The sequence below is a fragment of the Rhagoletis zephyria genome, unplaced genomic scaffold (assembly GCF_001687245.7).
Source record: "Rhagoletis zephyria isolate East Lansing unplaced genomic scaffold, Rhagoletis_zephyria_1.1 Rzeph_scaffold_03245, whole genome shotgun sequence".
Taxonomy (NCBI): domain Eukaryota; kingdom Metazoa; phylum Arthropoda; class Insecta; order Diptera; family Tephritidae; genus Rhagoletis; species Rhagoletis zephyria.
Window position 1 is genome coordinate 39,933 of NW_016160328.1, and position 19,447 is coordinate 59,379.

Genomic DNA, 19,447 nt, shown 5'->3' on the forward strand with positions numbered 1-19,447 from the left:
ATGAAAAAATCAGCTAAATGGCTATGTTTTTTCTTTATTTTTATTTATTTATTTATAATAATATTTATTATTTATTTATAATAATATCTATTTTTTCTCTTAAGAAATTTATTTAGTCAGAACATATGTAAATGAAAAAATTAATTTAAGTAAGTTATAGAAAAGAAACTAAAAAAAAAATATTGTTTGAAGTCTTTTTTACTTTCAAGTCTGGGCAATTTCGCACGGCTCTCTAATGTCGTCGCCATAACAGCCTCTACATTTTCCGGTATAACCCGTTTGGAAACGCTAGCTAGCAATTGAACATGTCATTCCGTTCCTTGTATGTGTGATGGAATTTTTGGATCATTAAACGGTGATCATCTTGATTTATATATTCTTTCAATGTATCGTACGGAATGCTTCGCGTGAATGGTGGTTCAAATACGATATTTATATCATTCAAATTGATCATTTCCGTATAACTTGTGCAATTAAAGTTTATATCTGGTTTTTTATAAACTCTAAGTTCCATTGGCTCGTCAACATCGGTTCGATAGCGTAGAATTTTCTTGATGGCACAGTCGCGCTTTTCTTTGCTATCATCAAACAACATTGATAACAAGATATTTTCCGAATGCGCATAATATGAATTATCTTTAATTACTTGATTGACAATTTTGCGTAAACGAGGTTCTAGAAATCGTGACCAACCAATGAACTTGAAAAATAATGCACTGCCGTACACGACAGAGCTGTAATACTTGATATTGAAGTACATTGGCACATAACATTTAATTATAAATTCAACCAGAATTCTTAAATTTGCATCTGGATTTTCCGTTGTCACATATAATCGCAATAATCTAGCGGCCTTGGTGAGCCACCGAGAATGTACAATTTTCCCTGGTTTGATGTTAGCCAGATCCACCGGAACCACGCCGCTAGAAATTGCATGGGCCATGTCGTATAAGTACTTCGAATCGGTGGAAAACTCAATTTTTTCTGGAGCAGGGGGCATATTTTGCAACTCAATTTTCTGGAAGCCGTCCACCACCTGAAAATATATAATAATAAAATAATTAAAAATGGTTGACAATTATAATAAATGAGTGATAGCAATAACTTACCGGAAGAGTTTCACAAGTTTCGATTTGACGGCTCAGTTTTCCGGTTGCCGATCTTGGTCCAGTGCTGGTTGATTTATCCAAAGCTTCAAACAAATGCCGAAACGGAAGTTCGTTGAAGTGTAGAAGGCAAACGAACCAATGCAATGGTCTTTTTAACAGCAATTCGAATCGTCGTATAATTCCACCGTGTGGGCCAGTGTTTGTTGGCTCACCGTCAGTGCATATTCCAATTAATGCATCCAGTGATATATTTTTATCGTTGAAAAAACCATTTAATTTGGTTGTTGGATTTTTCAAAATTTGCCCCTACCCAAATTGGGGGACATCAGAATTCGTTTTAGAGGTATGGTTCCTTCGGCAAAGTTTCTTATTTTGTCCCTAGAATATGATTTTCACAGAGCAATGGGCAATTTTTTTGCCTCCCCACAAATCGACCCGGCCTAATATATACATATGTATATGTATATATAGGTTTTATGTTTGTTCTGTATCTACTTATATAAGAAAGTTTTCTAACGAAATATATCTATTATTACTTGAATACATACATATATAGCATTCTGTGGAAACATATCTGTGTTCGTATGGAATAGTAGCTTATGTCGAAAGGCTGGCTTTAGTATAATGCGGCATTCGTAGCATACGATTGCAAATGACTCACTGGCGCAGAGCCGTTGAAGAACTTTTGGCAAATAAATGTGCAATAGTTCCGATACTGCAAGACTATTCTTATTAAGTCTCATCAAAAAATTCCTTCTTGTTTAAAGAATAAAGTGAATGCCGCATCATACTAAAGCCAGCCTTTCGACATAAGCTACTATTCCATACGAACACAGATACATACAGTGGTCACTTTGCCCCAAGTTTTAACGTATTATTTTTGTTCTTATTTAATTTTGGTTATTTTTTTTATAAAAATATAGTTCATTCTTTAACAAACCCCGTGTAAATCCAAGCATCCAACTTTGTGCAATATTCAAAAAATTAAACAAACTTTCGTACAAATTTCGAGCTTTTTTAAAATACTAAAAAATCAACCGAAATTTTTAGCCATTCGACGTTACTTACTCTCTGTTATATGCATGGCAGTAGCGCTCTATGAGCAAACATGCCTACGGAGTTATACCGCGCGGTACAATACCGCTGCTGCTTGAGCAAGCCTTTGTAATGAAAACAGCTCCTATAAAGATTTTATTTTGTTAATTTAAATAGAAAAGTTCTTTAAATGTAAAGTCTATCTTAAACTGAAGAATGTACGTTTATACCTACATTAAATTATGGGTACATACCAGTGATGGAAAAGTAGGCACAATACTGCCATTTTTGGCATTTTCATTCTCGGAGGTACTTTCGGCACAATTCATCCTGTTTTGCCACAATCATAAATTATAGAAACTTAGCATAATATGCCAATATACTATATAACAAATAATCACATACTACATTATATATTAAAAAATTACAAAATGAAAAAATTAAAATAAGGGCAGTGAGATATATTCTGTGGCCGTAGGGTTGCCAGATTTTTTATGCGCGAAATCAGTACGTAAGACTTTTTCATTCTAAAAAAATCAGTACTTCTCAGTACGTTTTTATTCAAAGCAAAATTATGAATGTAAGTAACAGACACAAATTTAAAACGCCAGAGTTCTTGTTTTTAACAATATTTTGGTAAATAAATAAAATATAGTTCATAAAAAATAAAAGTGTTATTCATTTTAACATGAGTGTAAACATCATTATACACAGGAGCCAATAAATAATTTTATATTTGTGACATTTTTGAATAGCAATAATGAGATCATTCCCATTTTCAGTGTTTAAATAGTCAAAGAATTCTACATTTCATTTTAAAATTACTTTTAATTTGAAGTTTACTTTCAAAAATTTTAATTAGAAGCCGATTTCTCTCTTTGCGCCAGGAAACAAACTTTATTCTAAAGATCCTCTCAGTTGCTTCGCTCTAGTTTGGTATTGAAAAAAAAAACAAAATTAAATATTTTTTCAAACTCTACCACTTTTTAAGAACTTCATCTATATTTCCTCATGGCTTAAATAATTTTTTCAACTACGCAATACTAATAATTCGCTAAAAAGAGTATCTAACTATGTCTTGTATGCAAAACTCTTTTACAGTGTCAGTAAATTGAGAAAAAGGAGTTGTATGTTATAGGCAAAAGCTATTCGAATATTCAAATTTATTGTCATTAAACTGAAAGCTATTTTCGAGATAACTAACCCTCGACACAAATTTCAGCCTTTTTTTTAATAATTTAAGCTCCATCAGATTATCGCAACTGGTACGTAACGACCCGGCGATATGCCCATAAAGTGACTGATCTTTTTGTTGCTTTAATTTCTTGGACATATCAAACATTATCTATGTCAACTATAATTAAACCATTTTCTTCCTATTTTTTATAGTACAGTTTAAGGAAGTTCCAACGTTATGTAAAAACCTTAAGAAAATGCTAAAGTATTTTGTTTGAATGGAAAATTCAGTAAAAATTTTGAAAAATCAGGGCATTAGCGTACTGATTGAAGAAATGAATAAAATCAGTACAAGAGTTGAGAAATCAGTCCTGTACTGATAAAATCAGTCCGTCTGGCAACCGTATGTGGCCGCTTTTGACAAAACGCAGAATCCTATTGTGAATGCCCAGCACAAAAGGGCAAGTTTCTGCAAAATCCCGTTTATTTTGATCATATTTTTTGCTGACGGTGTTATATACTTTCATCCATTTAAAAAACTTTCGCACACACTGTATATCGCATGCGTAAATTCATAAACTTGGAATCTCTAAAAATTCTGAATTAAAAGTTTGTTGCTGATTTTTTTTAATTTTTGTACAAAGTTTGAAATGCCGATTTATGTACATACATAAATACATAGATATATGGTGTTTGTTAAATTATGAATTAGACTTTTATATAAAATCAAAAGAAAAAATTAATCAACTGGTGAAACTGGTCAAAATATCTCACCGCCATTATTGCGCATATATATTTAACACGTCAGATTAGCTATATTTCGGTACATTTCCCCTTGGTAATTAGAATGCTGTGTTATTTTAGCATGAATTTATGTATATATGTCTAAGGAATCCTTTATGAAAGTTATTTACTGTAATAATTTTTGTTAATTAATAATTATTATATTACTTCAGTGTATTCTAAAAATATATTACTCTTAGAAGACCTTAAAAAAAGATATTTTAATTTTATGGCACTTTCATCTTCTTTTCGGCACTATTTTTGAAGACCATTAGGCACATTTTGAAATTTTTAAATTCCATACCTGGTACATACATCCATAAGTACTAAGCATGTACAAGCAGATATAAATATATGTACTAAATGTATTTCAATACGTGAGTACAGCTATGCACGTGCCCACTACTCTTAAAACGAAAAGCGCTTTTGTTCCACCAAGTGGAAAATCGTCTGCGTTTTCGCCCGCAGCTTCAGTAACGGTTAGAGGAGTAGGAGTTAAGGTATGATATTAACTGTGAGTCTGGTGGTCCAACTGGGTGGTAATTGCAGAGGGTGTGCGTGTAATTTAGAGGGGAAAGATGGTTTTATTTATGTTAGGCGGGTAGATATACATATAGTGCTCGCGACCTTTTTATAGCAAATTCTAATTTGCTGATATCTTGATAAACATATAAACTATATTAATATATTTAAATCACAATATTTGTAAACCGTGTATTTAATTTTCTTCATTCTCTTCATATAACCTAATATTAGAGGTGCCTGAAGTAATCACTACAACATTCACCGATTGACCATAATTTAAAATTTTGTGATCTGTGAATTTTAGTAAAAAACATATGTATCTATAGTAGGGCTGCCAGATATCTCTACTGCAAAACCGGGACACTTAAGGGAGGGAGAGGCCTCTCGCTCCCTTCCCTTTCGTTTCGACAAAAATTACGTACGAAAGGATGTAGTAAAATTTTATTTTGACAAACAAAAACAAAAACATAAAAACATGAGATCAAGAGATCATTACAACGTACACCAGCCAAACAAAACAATTTATCACAACTAAAGCACAGAGAATTTTTCAGAATGCATGTACCTTTTTGTTCCTTATAAAAATACATCAGAAAACATAAAAACAAAATTCTAATCTTTGTGCAAAACTCGGGAAAATGCAGTAAATTTGCATACAAATTTGTAACTTTCTATTCAGACTTTTTTATAAAAATTTTGAAAATGAAGTTTTTCAGCCCATAAAAATTTAGTGGCATTAGTGGCAGAATTTAGTTCCGATATTAAATAATCAATAATTGTTTATACCCGCATTTTAGCACATTGGCTCGTTGAATGTGTCATCTAATAAATAGTGGCGTCGTTCTACTAATGATGTCGTCACAAATTGCTGCCGGAGACATGAATACAGTGTAAGAAAATTCTTTTTCTATAATTGTTTCCTTATAGACAGGTTGGTTTCTTTTCCACCTTAGACGTTCCGAATTCGTTCAAAATATGCTAATTTAAAACACAGAATTCTTTCAGTGTTTCTCCGGGGTTTTTGGACATGGACTGTTTCTTCAATTTAATAGTGTTCGCTTTATTTTTGTGGAAACGAAACATGTTTTGCAAGTTATGGATTATTACTACACTCTTTCTTCAAATATTTCTCGTATTCCAGCTGTGCGTAGGCGTTTAGTTTTTCGCATCGTGTTTTTACATATTCGTAATTTAAATTTTTTTAATAAAATCAATTGGTGGTAGTTCATGATTGTGTGTGGATTAATATCACAACACTGAGGATTTGGCAATAACCTTTTTCATCTATTAAAAAACAACACTTACGGGGCAATGTTTATTGTAAGAACAACATTTTTTTCTATGAATTGACTTTGTTGACTTTATTTCGCACCGGGGTGGGAAATAAAGTCAATTGACCTTATTGCCGTTGATCTTGTTACCTGTCACCCTGCCTGTATTGGGATTTCAACCCTGACGCTCTGGAAATTAGCAAATTGTGACAAGCATCGTCGTGCACTCAGCTACAGCCAGACATGTAAATGTGCATTCAAATGTTCAGTTTGATCCAACACCACGTGTGCGTGGTATGAGAGTATTGTTTTTAAATACGAACATTTTAAAACGATAATCAAATAAAAAATATTCGTGTTTACTATGCGTTATTTCCCCCAATGCGTTATTACAACGCGTTTTATCTCAGTGTAGTCATTTTTATGCAAAATTTGTGCAATTAAATCGAAAATCGGGACACTTACAGGCCTATTCTGCTTGTAACCGAACATTTTGTAACAAGCTAATTTTCTTACCAACATATGTCACCACTTCTTGTAACCGCAATTCTATTTACCTTGGTAACGTTTTAATTTATTCAGCAATTCAGCTATGAAGTTCTGTGTAAATTCTGGTGTTGCATATTTCACGGGGCAATATTTTGTTACCTGCTCATGAGATGGTATAAAATTTACTGGATACAAGGGTGTGGAGAATACGGAAAGGGTTTAAAAATTGGCAGTAACTTTACTAACCGGTAACAAAATTTTTGTTACCAACACAGAATAGGCCTGTTTAACGAAACCCGGGACATTTTAAGGTTGGACCGGGACACCGGGACAAATAGTCTAAAACCGGGATATGTCCGGGAAAACCGGGACGTATGGCAGCCCTAATCTATAGTAGCCATCTCTTCAGGTGAAGTGCGCACGGACCTATCCATATCCATGGGACCAAAATGCGCATATACCTCTACATTAGGTGGATTCAGCAAAAAAGGTTTTTTTCCCTCTGAACCATGGTCAAAAGTTTCGTCAAAGAATGTGAAGCTATAAGAAGAGACAACACGTTATAATTGGAGGGAGTGTGAACATCAGGAGCGTGCCTTCTCTTTTCATCCAATCAAAAAACGTATTTGTGCAAAAGAGAAGTCGCGCTCCTTATGTTAACACGCTACAATTATAAAGTGTTGTCTCTTCTTTTAGATTCACGTTCCTTGGTTTAGTTTAGCCGCCAAAATAGGTTTCAGAATATATGAGCCCTTAATATTAATATTAAGAATGTCGGCATCGCACTTTTTGGCTTCTCATAAGAATAACACAGGAAAAATTGTTTTTTTTTTATACAGTAAAGGTCTTGAAGTCTTTTATAGAGAATTTAACGCACTACTAAAAGCGGTCAAAAGTTATCCGAGGTCATAATCGAATTCACCAATACATATACTGCATACATATACTAAAGATACTTTTTCCAAAATTGATAAAAAAAACTGCATTCAGAAATAAGCTTGGCTTAGATAACTTGGAGGCAATTTTACTTACAAAACAACTATTCAAAAATAAAACCTCTTGATTTCAGTGCGACTTACAACTAAAAAAATTTCATAAAAAAAATTAAATTCTAAGGAATAATCAATCTATGTCCGATATATGTACATTCATATACGATATATATGCTTTACGAAATATACTCAGAAGTATTAGTTTTGTATATTATTTATTAAAAAAGACCGTCCCTATTATCTCATAATAATTAATGATATTTGTTGTTTTTTTTAGTTAAAATTACAGTGAAGTGCGATAAATAGGAAAAGTTATTTTTGGGGAATACCATTGAAAACAGGGGATATTTGGAGGAATTAGCGTTATTAGAGTTGCAATCCCTGGTTCCTACGGAAAATCTCCAGTTCACACAAAACATAGTCTATATATTAATACGCTAACATAAATTTTGTCTCCGTTCGTTTGGCGATTCTACCGAACCGATTTCAAAACCAAGAACACCGTTGGAAAGGCATTTTTCCGTAGATGAGCAGAGTTTTTATGGTTGCACAATTGGTTGAAAATTACGGTCAAAACCGTCGTTTAAACATTTTCGAATTGTGGATAGATGTTGCTGCAACATGTTTAATTTGACATGTTTCGCCTGTTGTTTCACTACACATTTGAAATTAAGCTTTGAAATAAAGACAAATATTAAGATGAAGAAATGAATGAAGGAAGATGAAGTAAAAAAAAGAAGGCAAAAGTTAAGATAAAGACGAAAATGGAGACAATGACAGAGACATAAAAAGTAGGGTAACTGAAAGAGTAAGAACATTTCTTGAATTTATGAAGTGAAACTTCTTTACCGGCAGCTGGTTGGGAGTAAATTGTCAAATTCAAGGGGAATAATGCACAGGGAAATTGTTCTCAGCGGTTTAGCGGTTTGAGAATAAAACAAAAAAAGATGCCTAGAGGTACAGGCTAAACCGAAGATCAAAGTAAATTTAAACACTTTAAGGTAAAGGTGAAGAGGCATATGCAAAAATAAAGATAAATATGAAGAAAAGGATGAGGATGAAGATCGGTATTGTTATCGATATAAAAATCTATATTTTATCGATATAATAATCGATATTTCTATCGATAAAATAATCGATATTGTTATCGATACTGTTATTGATTAAATAACCGCTATTGTAATCGATATAATAATCAATATAATAATCGATATTGTTATCGATACAATAATGGATATTGTTATCGGTATAATAATCGATTAAATAATTGATTTTGTTATCGATATAGCCATTTATATTGTTAACGATATGTACAATAATCGATACTGATGATTGTTATATTTATCGTTGAATTAATCGATTTTACAATCGTTGTGTTTTTCTATATGTTTATGGATATTGTTATCGGTATTTTTATCGACACAGTTATCAACAGGGTTATCGATATACTAATCGGAACATGGAATGTGATCACATTTCATGACATCACATCACATTTTATCACATGATATGAAGAGACATCACATGATATTACATCACACAATATGATATCACATCACACGATATCACGTGACATGACATTATATGATATGACATCAAAATATGGCATAACATCACATGACTTGACATCGCATGATATGACATCGTATGACATGGCATGGCATTACATGACGTGGGATCACATGATATGACATCATATGACATGACATCAGAGGATATGACAATACATGACATGACATCCTATCACATCATATAAAATCACGTCACATCTTATCACGTCATCGCACCTCATCTCATCTACGTGAATAGAAAAAGAAAAGGATATAAGCAAAGATGTGAAAAATAAAAACAAAGATGAAGACCAAGCTAAAGTTACCGATTTCAAAACCAAAAACAACGTTGGAAAGGTAATTTTCTGTAGATGAGGAGAGTTTATAGTTCCGAAATTGGTTGAATATCGTCGTTTAAAAATTTCCATATTTGTGTATGGTTGTTTTTGCAACCTGTTCAATTTAAGCTGTTTCGCAGTTTGTTTTACTTCGTATTTGAAATTAAAATTTGAAATAAAGATAAATATGAAGATGAAGAAACAAGTGATAACGGTGAAGACAAAAAAAGGCAAAAGTGAAGATAAAGACGAAAATTGAGATAAAGGCGAAAATGGAGACAATGAGAAATATATAAGAATTAGGTTAAAAGATAGGAATCGAAATATAATCAGCCATAAAAGTTACTGAAATTTATCGAATCATCGAGGTTTATAATTATCAAAATTTATCCATGCTTATTAAGTTATCGCAACGTATCGAATTATTCAAACTGATCAATGTTTACTGAGTTGTCGAAATTTATAGACACAGAAACTTATTTGTCCAAATTTACGGATAGTTATCGAGCTATAAAAACGTGTGGGATTAACAAAATTTGTCAAGTTAAAGAAATGAATCAATTTATCGATATTTATTGAATTATCATCATTTATAGACTTAACGAAATTTATCGAGGTGTCGTAATGCATGGAGTTCTTTCAACTTACAGAGTTATCGATAATTATAGATCTACTGAAATTGGTTGGTTTAACGAATCGAAGTTTATGGAATTTTCAAAATATATTGATTTATCGAAATTTCAAGGTTATATAAGCTTATCGATTTATCACTGCTTATCGAATTTAATCGTCTTAACAGAGTGTAACGAGTTATCAAAATGTTTAGATAGTTTTCGAAAAATGTGGAGATGTCAAAAGTAAAAATTTATAAAGGTATCCAAAGTTTTTACATTTTTGAGTTATCGAAATTTATCGAGCCATCGAATTTCACAGTTATCGAAATTGGTTGAGTTAACGAATTTTGTTGAGTTATCGAATTTTAGTGTTCTTGAAATTCATCGAACTATTGATATGTATCAAATAATTGAAATTTATCGATAAACTTGAATGTATCGGGTCAATTCCAAGTCCTGCCGAAGCCCTCCAAAGACCTTCTCAGATAAAAATAAATTTAGTTACGTTTTAGCAGAAGATTTTCCGGTTAGTTAATTTGTACCGTATAAGCTACGTGTTAAGTTAGAAAACCTCTCCAAGGCTTCTAAAACTAGAAAAACTGTCGAATTTCGACAGTAACTGGCACTCTAGTAATTACAAAGAAAATGAACGCACAAGTATACATGCATATATATGTAGACATTTTAGAATAGATTTTTCCACAAAATGGAGCTATAATGGGAGAAAGCCCGTGTAATTAACCTTCATCCGTATGTATTTTTTCCTAACGTATTCGGTGTTACAGTGTCAAATTGACACTGCATACAAAATGCATTGTTTAATGTGAAATTCATTATTTTTATTTGTTTTGGTTTAAATTAATTATTTATATTTGTTTTGATGAAAAATGTGTTGGAATATGAATAAAACTTGGGTTTTTTTAGAAAAAAACTATTTTCATTTGTTTCATATTTACTACCTTATTATGTATCTCGAAAGATAGGCCGCACGAACGATTCGTCTGAGACGACACCGTCTTTGATTGCAATTTTCTTAGTCCATCGGTCGTCTTCGACTTGCATTACGTTGATTAAGTTGCAATAGACTCATTTACGTTTAAACCGGCTATAATTTTGCCGCCGGACTAATTTTTGAGGCATTCCTCTGCAGGCGAAACGTTCGTGCTGCCTAAGGCTATCTGCACACTTGTCCAATCATAGTTGCGTTATCGTCTCGCCCTGAAATTTTGAGGCGAGCACATGCAATTTAAAAGGAGATCTGGACACTTGTCTTTATCGGCTAGTTATCGGCAAATCGTAAAAGATGCAGAAACGGATAAGTTCGGCACTGTCGTTTCCTAATCGTTGTGCACGCATTGTTTGTTTACATTTTATGGGGACAAATTAGTGAAAAAGTTAGTATTTGCATTAAAATTGCATACAAATGAATATTTTTTTGCATCAAATCTGTGGAAATCATTAAAAAGTGGATAATTCCAATAAAATTCAATAAATGTGAGAGTTTTAACGATAAATTATGACATAATGGTAAAAAGTTTCTGCGTGCGTGCACAAAACGCATTGCGGGAAAAGAAAAGAAGAGATATTACTGAAAAATTATGTCTAGAATTGTTGCACCACAGTCCATATTTTAAAAATCGCAGGTTTTTGTAAATATTTCGGGAAAATATCAACCAGAAAAACGGAAAATACCTGCTTCAAGTGAATTTTTAGACGCCAAATGAATTGAAATATCACGACCGAGTGTGCGAAAGTGTAGTCGTCATGCAATCGTTGCATCATGATTGTGACAATGAAGCAACTATGATTGGACTACCAATGTGCAGAAAGCCTTAGGCTGTTAATGGAAAATATTCAAAGACGGAAGCATTTTTGATGAAAAGTAAAGGAAAAATATTTATTGAGAAAAAACTTAGAGAACTAGGAAGATACAAAAAATATAGGAATATATGATCATTTGCATTCAACGCATACGGACACACGTATCAAGGAGCTATCTTTTTTGTAACACAATGAATGAGTGCAACTTTTTTTTAGAGGTTGCTCCTCGGATCGAACAGACCTAAAATGGCAAGAGCCTGTATTCCTCGTGGACTCCATCTTTGTTGGCGAATGTACGGAAATCAAAACTTTTAACCAACTTCGATCAAAAACAAACGACAATGCATCCCCGCCTCACTGTGGTTTGGTAAGTGGAGAGTATTACAAATGATCATGGCCAAATACAAATTCCGTCTGATGTATTGGCTTCTTCGTCATATCAAGTAGTATAATCTGCATCATCACTATCATCTGCTTCAAACTGATGAAACCAAGAATTTTCCATATTTTTTATTTTGATTATTGATGGCTAAGACTCAAACAATAATAAAGAAAAAAAATAGTATAAAAGATGAGATAATCAAGAATAGGGAAGTATTTCTCATACAGTGTCAATTTGACACTTGAAATCAGAACTAAGGAAATTTTGTGTACAGAAGTAAATAGACTTTCTAAAATGCCATAAATGAAAAAAATACAAAATTTGTATATGATTTAGCTCATCAGCCGAGATATCAAGTACATTTTTTTTAATTTGATCTATGTAAAAACGAAATTAAATCAAAAACAGTGTCAAATTGACACCAAACACGGATGAAGGTTAAATAATCTCCCGAAAAAGCCTTCAAGATCCAGTTAATACGATGTCTCCATGATTCGTCATTCGCTTTCTCATTCGTAATTCGCTCTCCCATTCGCCACTCGCTATCCAATTAACCTTCGAGTTACGTAATTCGCCATGCAAAACTTTGAAAGCGAATTACATCTTTTGTAGGTAATTCAGATCGAGTTACCATGCGAATGACGAACGAATCGGTGCCTTCTCTAATATTTATCGGAAACATATCGAAATTTTACATCGAAAACAAAATAATATAAAACAATGACGAATTATTGCCGTAATTAATAAAATATTGTCTATATAAATTAAAATGTTTGATGATAACTAAATTTTTTTCTCCATCTTCGACATTTTCAGTAAACAAAAATAAAAATAAATAGCGAAGAACAAGAACAAGAGGTAGAGCTGCCAAACGAATTACGTATGTATGTGTCGTGGAAACAGGGTAATTCACGAATTACTTAGCGAATTACCTAGAGAGCGAATTACAAATCGTGGAAACGTCGTATAAAAGTGGTACTGTAGGAGAAATATCGATAGTACACTCATTCCAAAATTTTGATAGCGATAGTGTAAAATATTCGATACTACCGATAGTACTATGTACGAAAAATTCAACTATTACTTCAGTTTTTTTAAAACTGTGAGATTTTGAGTTAATTATTTTGAAATGCAATTTAAAGCTACATTTTGTGGCTAACAGAATGCTCTGAGGAAGTGAGCTGAAGCTCAAGAATTTGTACTGAAAATCGGGACGGATCTTAAGCTCACTCTTTACGCTCTTTGTGTTTAATGGCGAGTATTTCAAAATAAAAATGCTTAACAGCTCAAGCGAAGCTTCATAAAGAAGAAAACTAAATACTTACAAACGATTTAGTTCACGAGAATTTTGCCAGCGTCTCTTGAGTGATAATGAGAGCCCCTCACAACTATCGATAGTGTTCGAAAAAATTCTATAGTGCTGACAAGATAAAACTATTGATAGTTCAATCGATTGGCCATTGACAAACTGAGGACCTTGGTGAGATAGTCTACTACCGCAGGACCAAATTTTTTTAGCATCAGCATTCATATTTCGTCCAATGGCTTTGAGACTTGGCGATGGCTACCCGAACCTCCGCACTGGTGAAAGCAAGAGGCGCACTAGGTTTTGGCAGTTTGTGCAGCCTTTTGGTCACTCGACGTTTGGCTTTGTCCAACGGAGGACGCAGCATAAACAATTGGCTAAAGCTGCCTTTACATGAGTCGATTTTCGTCGACTGGAAAATCGACTATCCAAAATATTTACATCTTACGGTTGAAATGCCAGTTACATGGGTCAATTTTTATTGAACGACAAAAATCTACTAGAAAATCGACCCGTGTAAAGGCAGCTTAAAGTATCTCGCGTATCGCTCCGAGTCCGATGAAGCACGGTAGTCGAAAGAAATTTTCACTTTGCGATCATTCGACAGGCTTGAGTTCCAAAGAATGTGGTGCGCGTTGAAGGCACCAACTACCATTCTGTTTTCACATCTGAGGAGCGCACCTATTTCAAGGCAGCGGGAAAATAGCTGCAGGCGAGGAGCGGATTCCACGGTCCGCAACCACCTTCGGCCATCGAAGCCATCATTGGAAACTGGTTAAATACTTTACTCAGCAATGACTGGGAGACATCGAGGGGCTATATGTGGGCAAAACTCATGTTGCCTTCAATCTGAGAACTTCTATCAATTTTTTTGCTTTCACTGAGCTGACCTGACTATGATAGGCGTATATGACAACTCCATTTATCCATCCTGCCTTGAAGAGGATGATACGGTGGAACACTTTTTGTGAACACTTTTTGTTTAGGTTTATTCGTAAATCGTGCAAACAGTTTAAAAGTAACATAAAGACAGTAAAATGGACGGCACGTTGTCTGAGCGCTGTTTTATGCTTTGGGTGACAGGTACCAAGATCAACGGAAATAAGGTCAAATGACACTATTTCGCATACTAAAAACCAAACGCAAAAAGAGCTGGAATACGAGAAATATTTGAAGAAAGAAGGTAGGAATGATCCTGAACTTGCAAAACATGTTTCGTTTCCACAAAAATAAAGCGAACACTTCTAAATTGAAAAAAAAAACAGTAGATTGCAGCCATGTCCAAAAACCCCAGGGGAACACTGAAAGAATTGTTTTTAAATTAAATTAAAAACAATTATTGATTATTTAATATCGGAACCGAGATTGATTGATTGGTTTTCACACACTTTTGAAACACAAATTATATGCTTTTTTACGCAGACAAGTTATTGCTAACACAGCAAAAATCATCTTTCAATAACTTACAAATATAAAAATGTAAAATGTCGAGGGCTTATATGTATTCCATACCCTCTATCTGCAATTTTCACAAAAACTACTTTGTGATGTTAGAACCCATTTGGGGGACTTACCTGTCATCACTGATGCTAATTCTGATTTGCAATTTAATAGTGTAAGTTCTTCTGTCAAGTGTTATACAAGGTCAGCATTAATGTCACCGATGACAGTTAAATCTTAGGTTGATTTTTATATCAGAATCTAATTTTTGTGAAAAGTGTGCAGATAGAGGGTATTATTGAATACAAGCCCTCGATATTTAAAATATATGATATATTTCATATATTTACTAAAAATAAATCTACCTGCGTTACAGCACGGCGGGATTGAGGGGAGGGGGTGCGGGTGTCGGGATAAATTTAGGTTCTATGTACTAGCACAACTATCCTCATGAGGTTGAAACTCCAACACAATCGCCGGTGTCAATGTTATTGAGAATCTATGAAGTGTTCTTTAAAAAAAATATAAGGAAATATTAAATAAGCAACCGGCAATACTTGAAAACGGAATTACAAATGGAGTGGGAGAGAATAACACCCACGGTGGCCACTTTGGTACAATTGTACCAAATATGGGCCTTTTTCCGTTTGGGCCTTTGGGCCTTTTTTTTGTTTTGGTCCTTTTTGAAGCAACGTTCGTTTGAATAAGCAGCACTCACAGTTTAAAAATTTAGGAATATTCGACAAATTTTCATCAAAATTTCAACTTTTTGATCTGAATCTTTAGAACATTTTTTGGCATGCAGTTTTATAGCCCATATAATTTTAGTCTAATAAAGTACAAGTTTCAACCGCCTAAAAATTCGCGTTGATTTTTGAGAATTTTTGATTGGACGCTGCTTTTGCGGTGTTTTTTTTATATAAAAAATGCACTTTACAAAAACCGGCGTTGATTTTTTTTTATTTTGTTGCTTGCGGCCTCCCGTATTTTATTTCATAAGAAATTCATGCTTGTATGGAAAAAAGTACAAAAATCCGTCACCAAAAAAAAAATGCTCAAATGCTCGGTAATTGTTTATAGAAAAATTACAAGAACAAATTTGTTCGAAAAACGTTATAAAAATATAAAACAATCAACACGCGGTCACTTGTTTGAGTCACTGGAAATATTTTTGGTGGACGACAAAAAATTGTAGATTTTATTTTATTTTGGGCCTTTTTACTTGTATATTGTGGTATACAAAATTTTGATGAAGTGGGAACCGTGATAACACCCGATTATTTATACCAAAAAGCTTGTTAGCTTCATGCAATCTCATTAATTATTAAGTTAAATATAAGTTACTAGAAGATTTGTAAGTAACAAAAACACATAGGAGAAAATGTTTAAGTTTGTTAAAGCAACGCAATAAGAATGAGATCGTTTTACGACGCGTTATAATTTTGTTACCGAGATTTAATAAAAAAAAAATAGTTATTTTAAGTTTGTTTTTTACAAGCTTTTATCACCTGCGTGTAATCGAGTTCTTCAATCAATTTTTAACCAACTTAGCTCCGAACACGATGACAATTCAACGAGAAACGTAAAAACCCGTACTTATGGTGCGTTATGGATCATATTTGGAAAGTATCTTACATACCGGAATCACTACAAAAAAAGTTTACCCGATAGGTGGTGCAAGAGTCGAGATGTTTGGAAACCCCGTATTTATGGTCAGATTTGTTTCATAGTTAGAACCAGAGTTGAGCATTTTTCGAATAAATTGTTATTTATTGTCGCGCTCGCGTCCTCCGCCCCCTCCCCTCCTCTAGCAATTATGCACTGCTGGCATTATAACCGTTTAGAAAAAAGAATAATAATAAAATGACACTAGTTCACTTCTGACACTGCTTTTTAATGTCCAAGTAATGGGAATTATTGCGTATGGTGTTATTGCATGCACCCCACGCATGGTGGAATTATACCAGGTGAAGTAATATTATAGTGAGAAGAAATATTTTGACACTGCCTTATTTGAAAACATGCCTATAAAATGTGACTATAAGACAGCCGAATGTCAGAAAATAAAGCGAGAAAGCTGGTTTATTACTTCACCTGTTTATTGCGCCATTCATCCCACCTGCTTGTACCGAGTATACGTTCAAATTTAGATGTCTGAGATTAAGTAAAATTTTACATATTTTTACATCACTATTTCGTACCGCACCTTCGCTTCGTCTTCGTAAACGAAATCCACATTTCGGATATGTTGAAACAAGTGAAGATAATGCAGAAATTTTAACTGAAGATGATGCTTTCCATTTCCAGACAACCGGTCAGGTACGAGCATGATTTTTAATTTCGACCAAACTCAAATACATTGTTTGTTGGTCCAAATAATGAGACCCGTATTTTTTCTTTTGCCTTGGAAAAATTTTTCGGCCGAATTAAACGCGATTTTGTTTTTCAGGCAAAAATCGACTTTTCGAATTGACAGTGAGAATGTTTTTTTAAAATGCCCATAACTTTGTCAAAATTTAATCGATTCCAACAATGTTTTTACTCAAATGCCAGTAATTTTTGTCACTTCAAGATAGAATGATATAATTATTAATTATCATTATTTAAAATTTTTTATTTAACAATAAACAAAAAGTGTAAATTTTTTTTTAAACTTAATTTCTCAAAAAGTGTATTTTTTTTCTCTCAAACTTTTTTACCGGGAAAGAGACACTTTGAACTACAATTAACCTAAATCTCTAGCAGCGAAGATTTTTTTTTTCTGAGTTATGATATTTTATAGAAAATGTACGTTTTTGTAGTACATACTACAATATTCTTATATTGTTTAAATAAATGGAACATATGTATGTAATATATCAGCAAAAAGTACAGCCGTGATCATTTGTTGTGTATCAAATAGATATTACTTTCCACCATACAGTTTCGAAATACAAAATCACATTTTCCCGCTTTTTATAATCGAAACTGTATGGTGGAAAGTGTATTCTAATATCTATTTGATACACAAAAAATGATCACGGCTGTATTTTTTGCTGATATATTACATACATATGTTCCACTTAGTTAAACAATATAAGAATATTGTAGTATGTACAACAAAAACGTATATTTTCTATAAAAAAATCATAACTCAGAAAAAAAAAATCTTCGCTATTAAAGATTTGGGTTGATTGTAGTTCAAAGTGTCTCTTTCCCGGTAAAAAAGTTTGAGAGAAAAAAAAAATACACTGTTTATTGCGTTATGGTTCCATGCAAACATTTTAAGGTTTTCCAGCAATGTTTTCCACACATTTAATGCAGATAAAATCCATGCAAAAGCGCTATGTCCCATTTGCTGAGCAGTTATTAAAGACGACTCTTTTCCTATATTTTGTTAGACTTTTCATAAGAAAAAATATTTTGTGAATATTACTTTCTTCATATGAATTACATCACACATTTTCTAATTGTATTTTTGGAATAAACAAAGCTCTTTTTCCTTCTGTCAGTAAACTGTTTTTGTTACAAATAGTATAAATAAGCAATGGGAAATAAGGCAAAATTGTTTTATTTCCAGTCTTTGTTGGAAATAAAGCAAAACTCAGATTTTGGTATTATTTCCCGTTTAAAAGTGAAATAAAGCAAATTTTGCGTTATTGCCGTTTGTGGTATTTCACCCCTCGGCGGGATGTTATGGAAAATACTACGAAACAAAAATTGCTTTACAAAGTCCTGATTGATCTATCAAAGTCACTTTGCGCACCTATTTACACCTTTCCGCGTTCCTATGAAAGCCTCGTAAACTTACGAGTTTTACACGGTTTAAGACTTTACGAGTTTAAGGAAATCCCCTAATTATACCGATCATTGTTGTATATACACTGTCGATCAAAACCGCGTGCATGTACGACATTTTATTACTTACAGTAACATAACTTTTTTAATAATAAGCGGATTGCTTTGAAATTTTCAGCAATTGGTGCTTATTATGTAAGGAATAAAGCCTAGTATACAGAAAAACTAAGCTTAAAAAAGAAATAAGCGATTCACAGCAAAATCGCAAGGCAACTCTATTCACTCAATTTTGAACTTTTCTGATTTGAGATTTTAGGAGGTTGATATCAACCGCGTATCAAAAGAATGCAAAACCTCGTACATCAGGTTGCCAAAATTATATAGGAGAGATAAAAATCTGTCTTTTTTCAACACGCTTCTCTCTTTTATCACCAATTATTTCTACCTTTCATATCGATATTTGGGTATAAACGGATAAGGTTTGATATCAGGAGCTTACGGTGAGCAAATCTCATTTTTGGCACTGCAGCTATCTTTTGTTGTTGTCCGAGGTATGTTGGAAATGGAATGACTGCTGGACTGCGGACAAACACATGGCACCTATTCTTGTTTAAGGGTCATTCCTTGTTCCTTCAATTGTTTACTTTTTCGAGTTTACAATTATCTCCAAATTGCTATTGTAAGTTGTGCGGATTTTTAAGCTTATGTACATAGGAGCCGTTCAGTGCACACATCGATTAATTCCACCTATTGAAAAATCTTAAATTTAGGTGTCAAAGCACTTGGTATAGTCATAAGTTATTACGTTAATAATATCCTTATATAATATTTATAACAAC

At 33.2% G+C, this 19,447-nt stretch overlaps 1 protein-coding gene across 1 annotated transcript; it reads right to left on the reverse strand.

Moving 5' to 3' along the window:
- Positions 1-292: 292 nt before the first annotated feature.
- LOC108368671 (uncharacterized) lies at positions 293-1,389 on the reverse strand. The gene is made up of 2 exons (XM_017623559.1): positions 1,110-1,389; positions 293-1,036 (listed from the first exon to the last, which is right to left on the reverse strand). Exon 2 carries the CDS (start codon positions 998-1,000, stop codon positions 293-295), a length of 708 nt encoding a protein of 235 aa, XP_017479048.1. The 5' UTR covers positions 1,001-1,036; positions 1,110-1,389.
- Between the last annotated feature and the right edge of the window lie 18,058 nt (positions 1,390-19,447).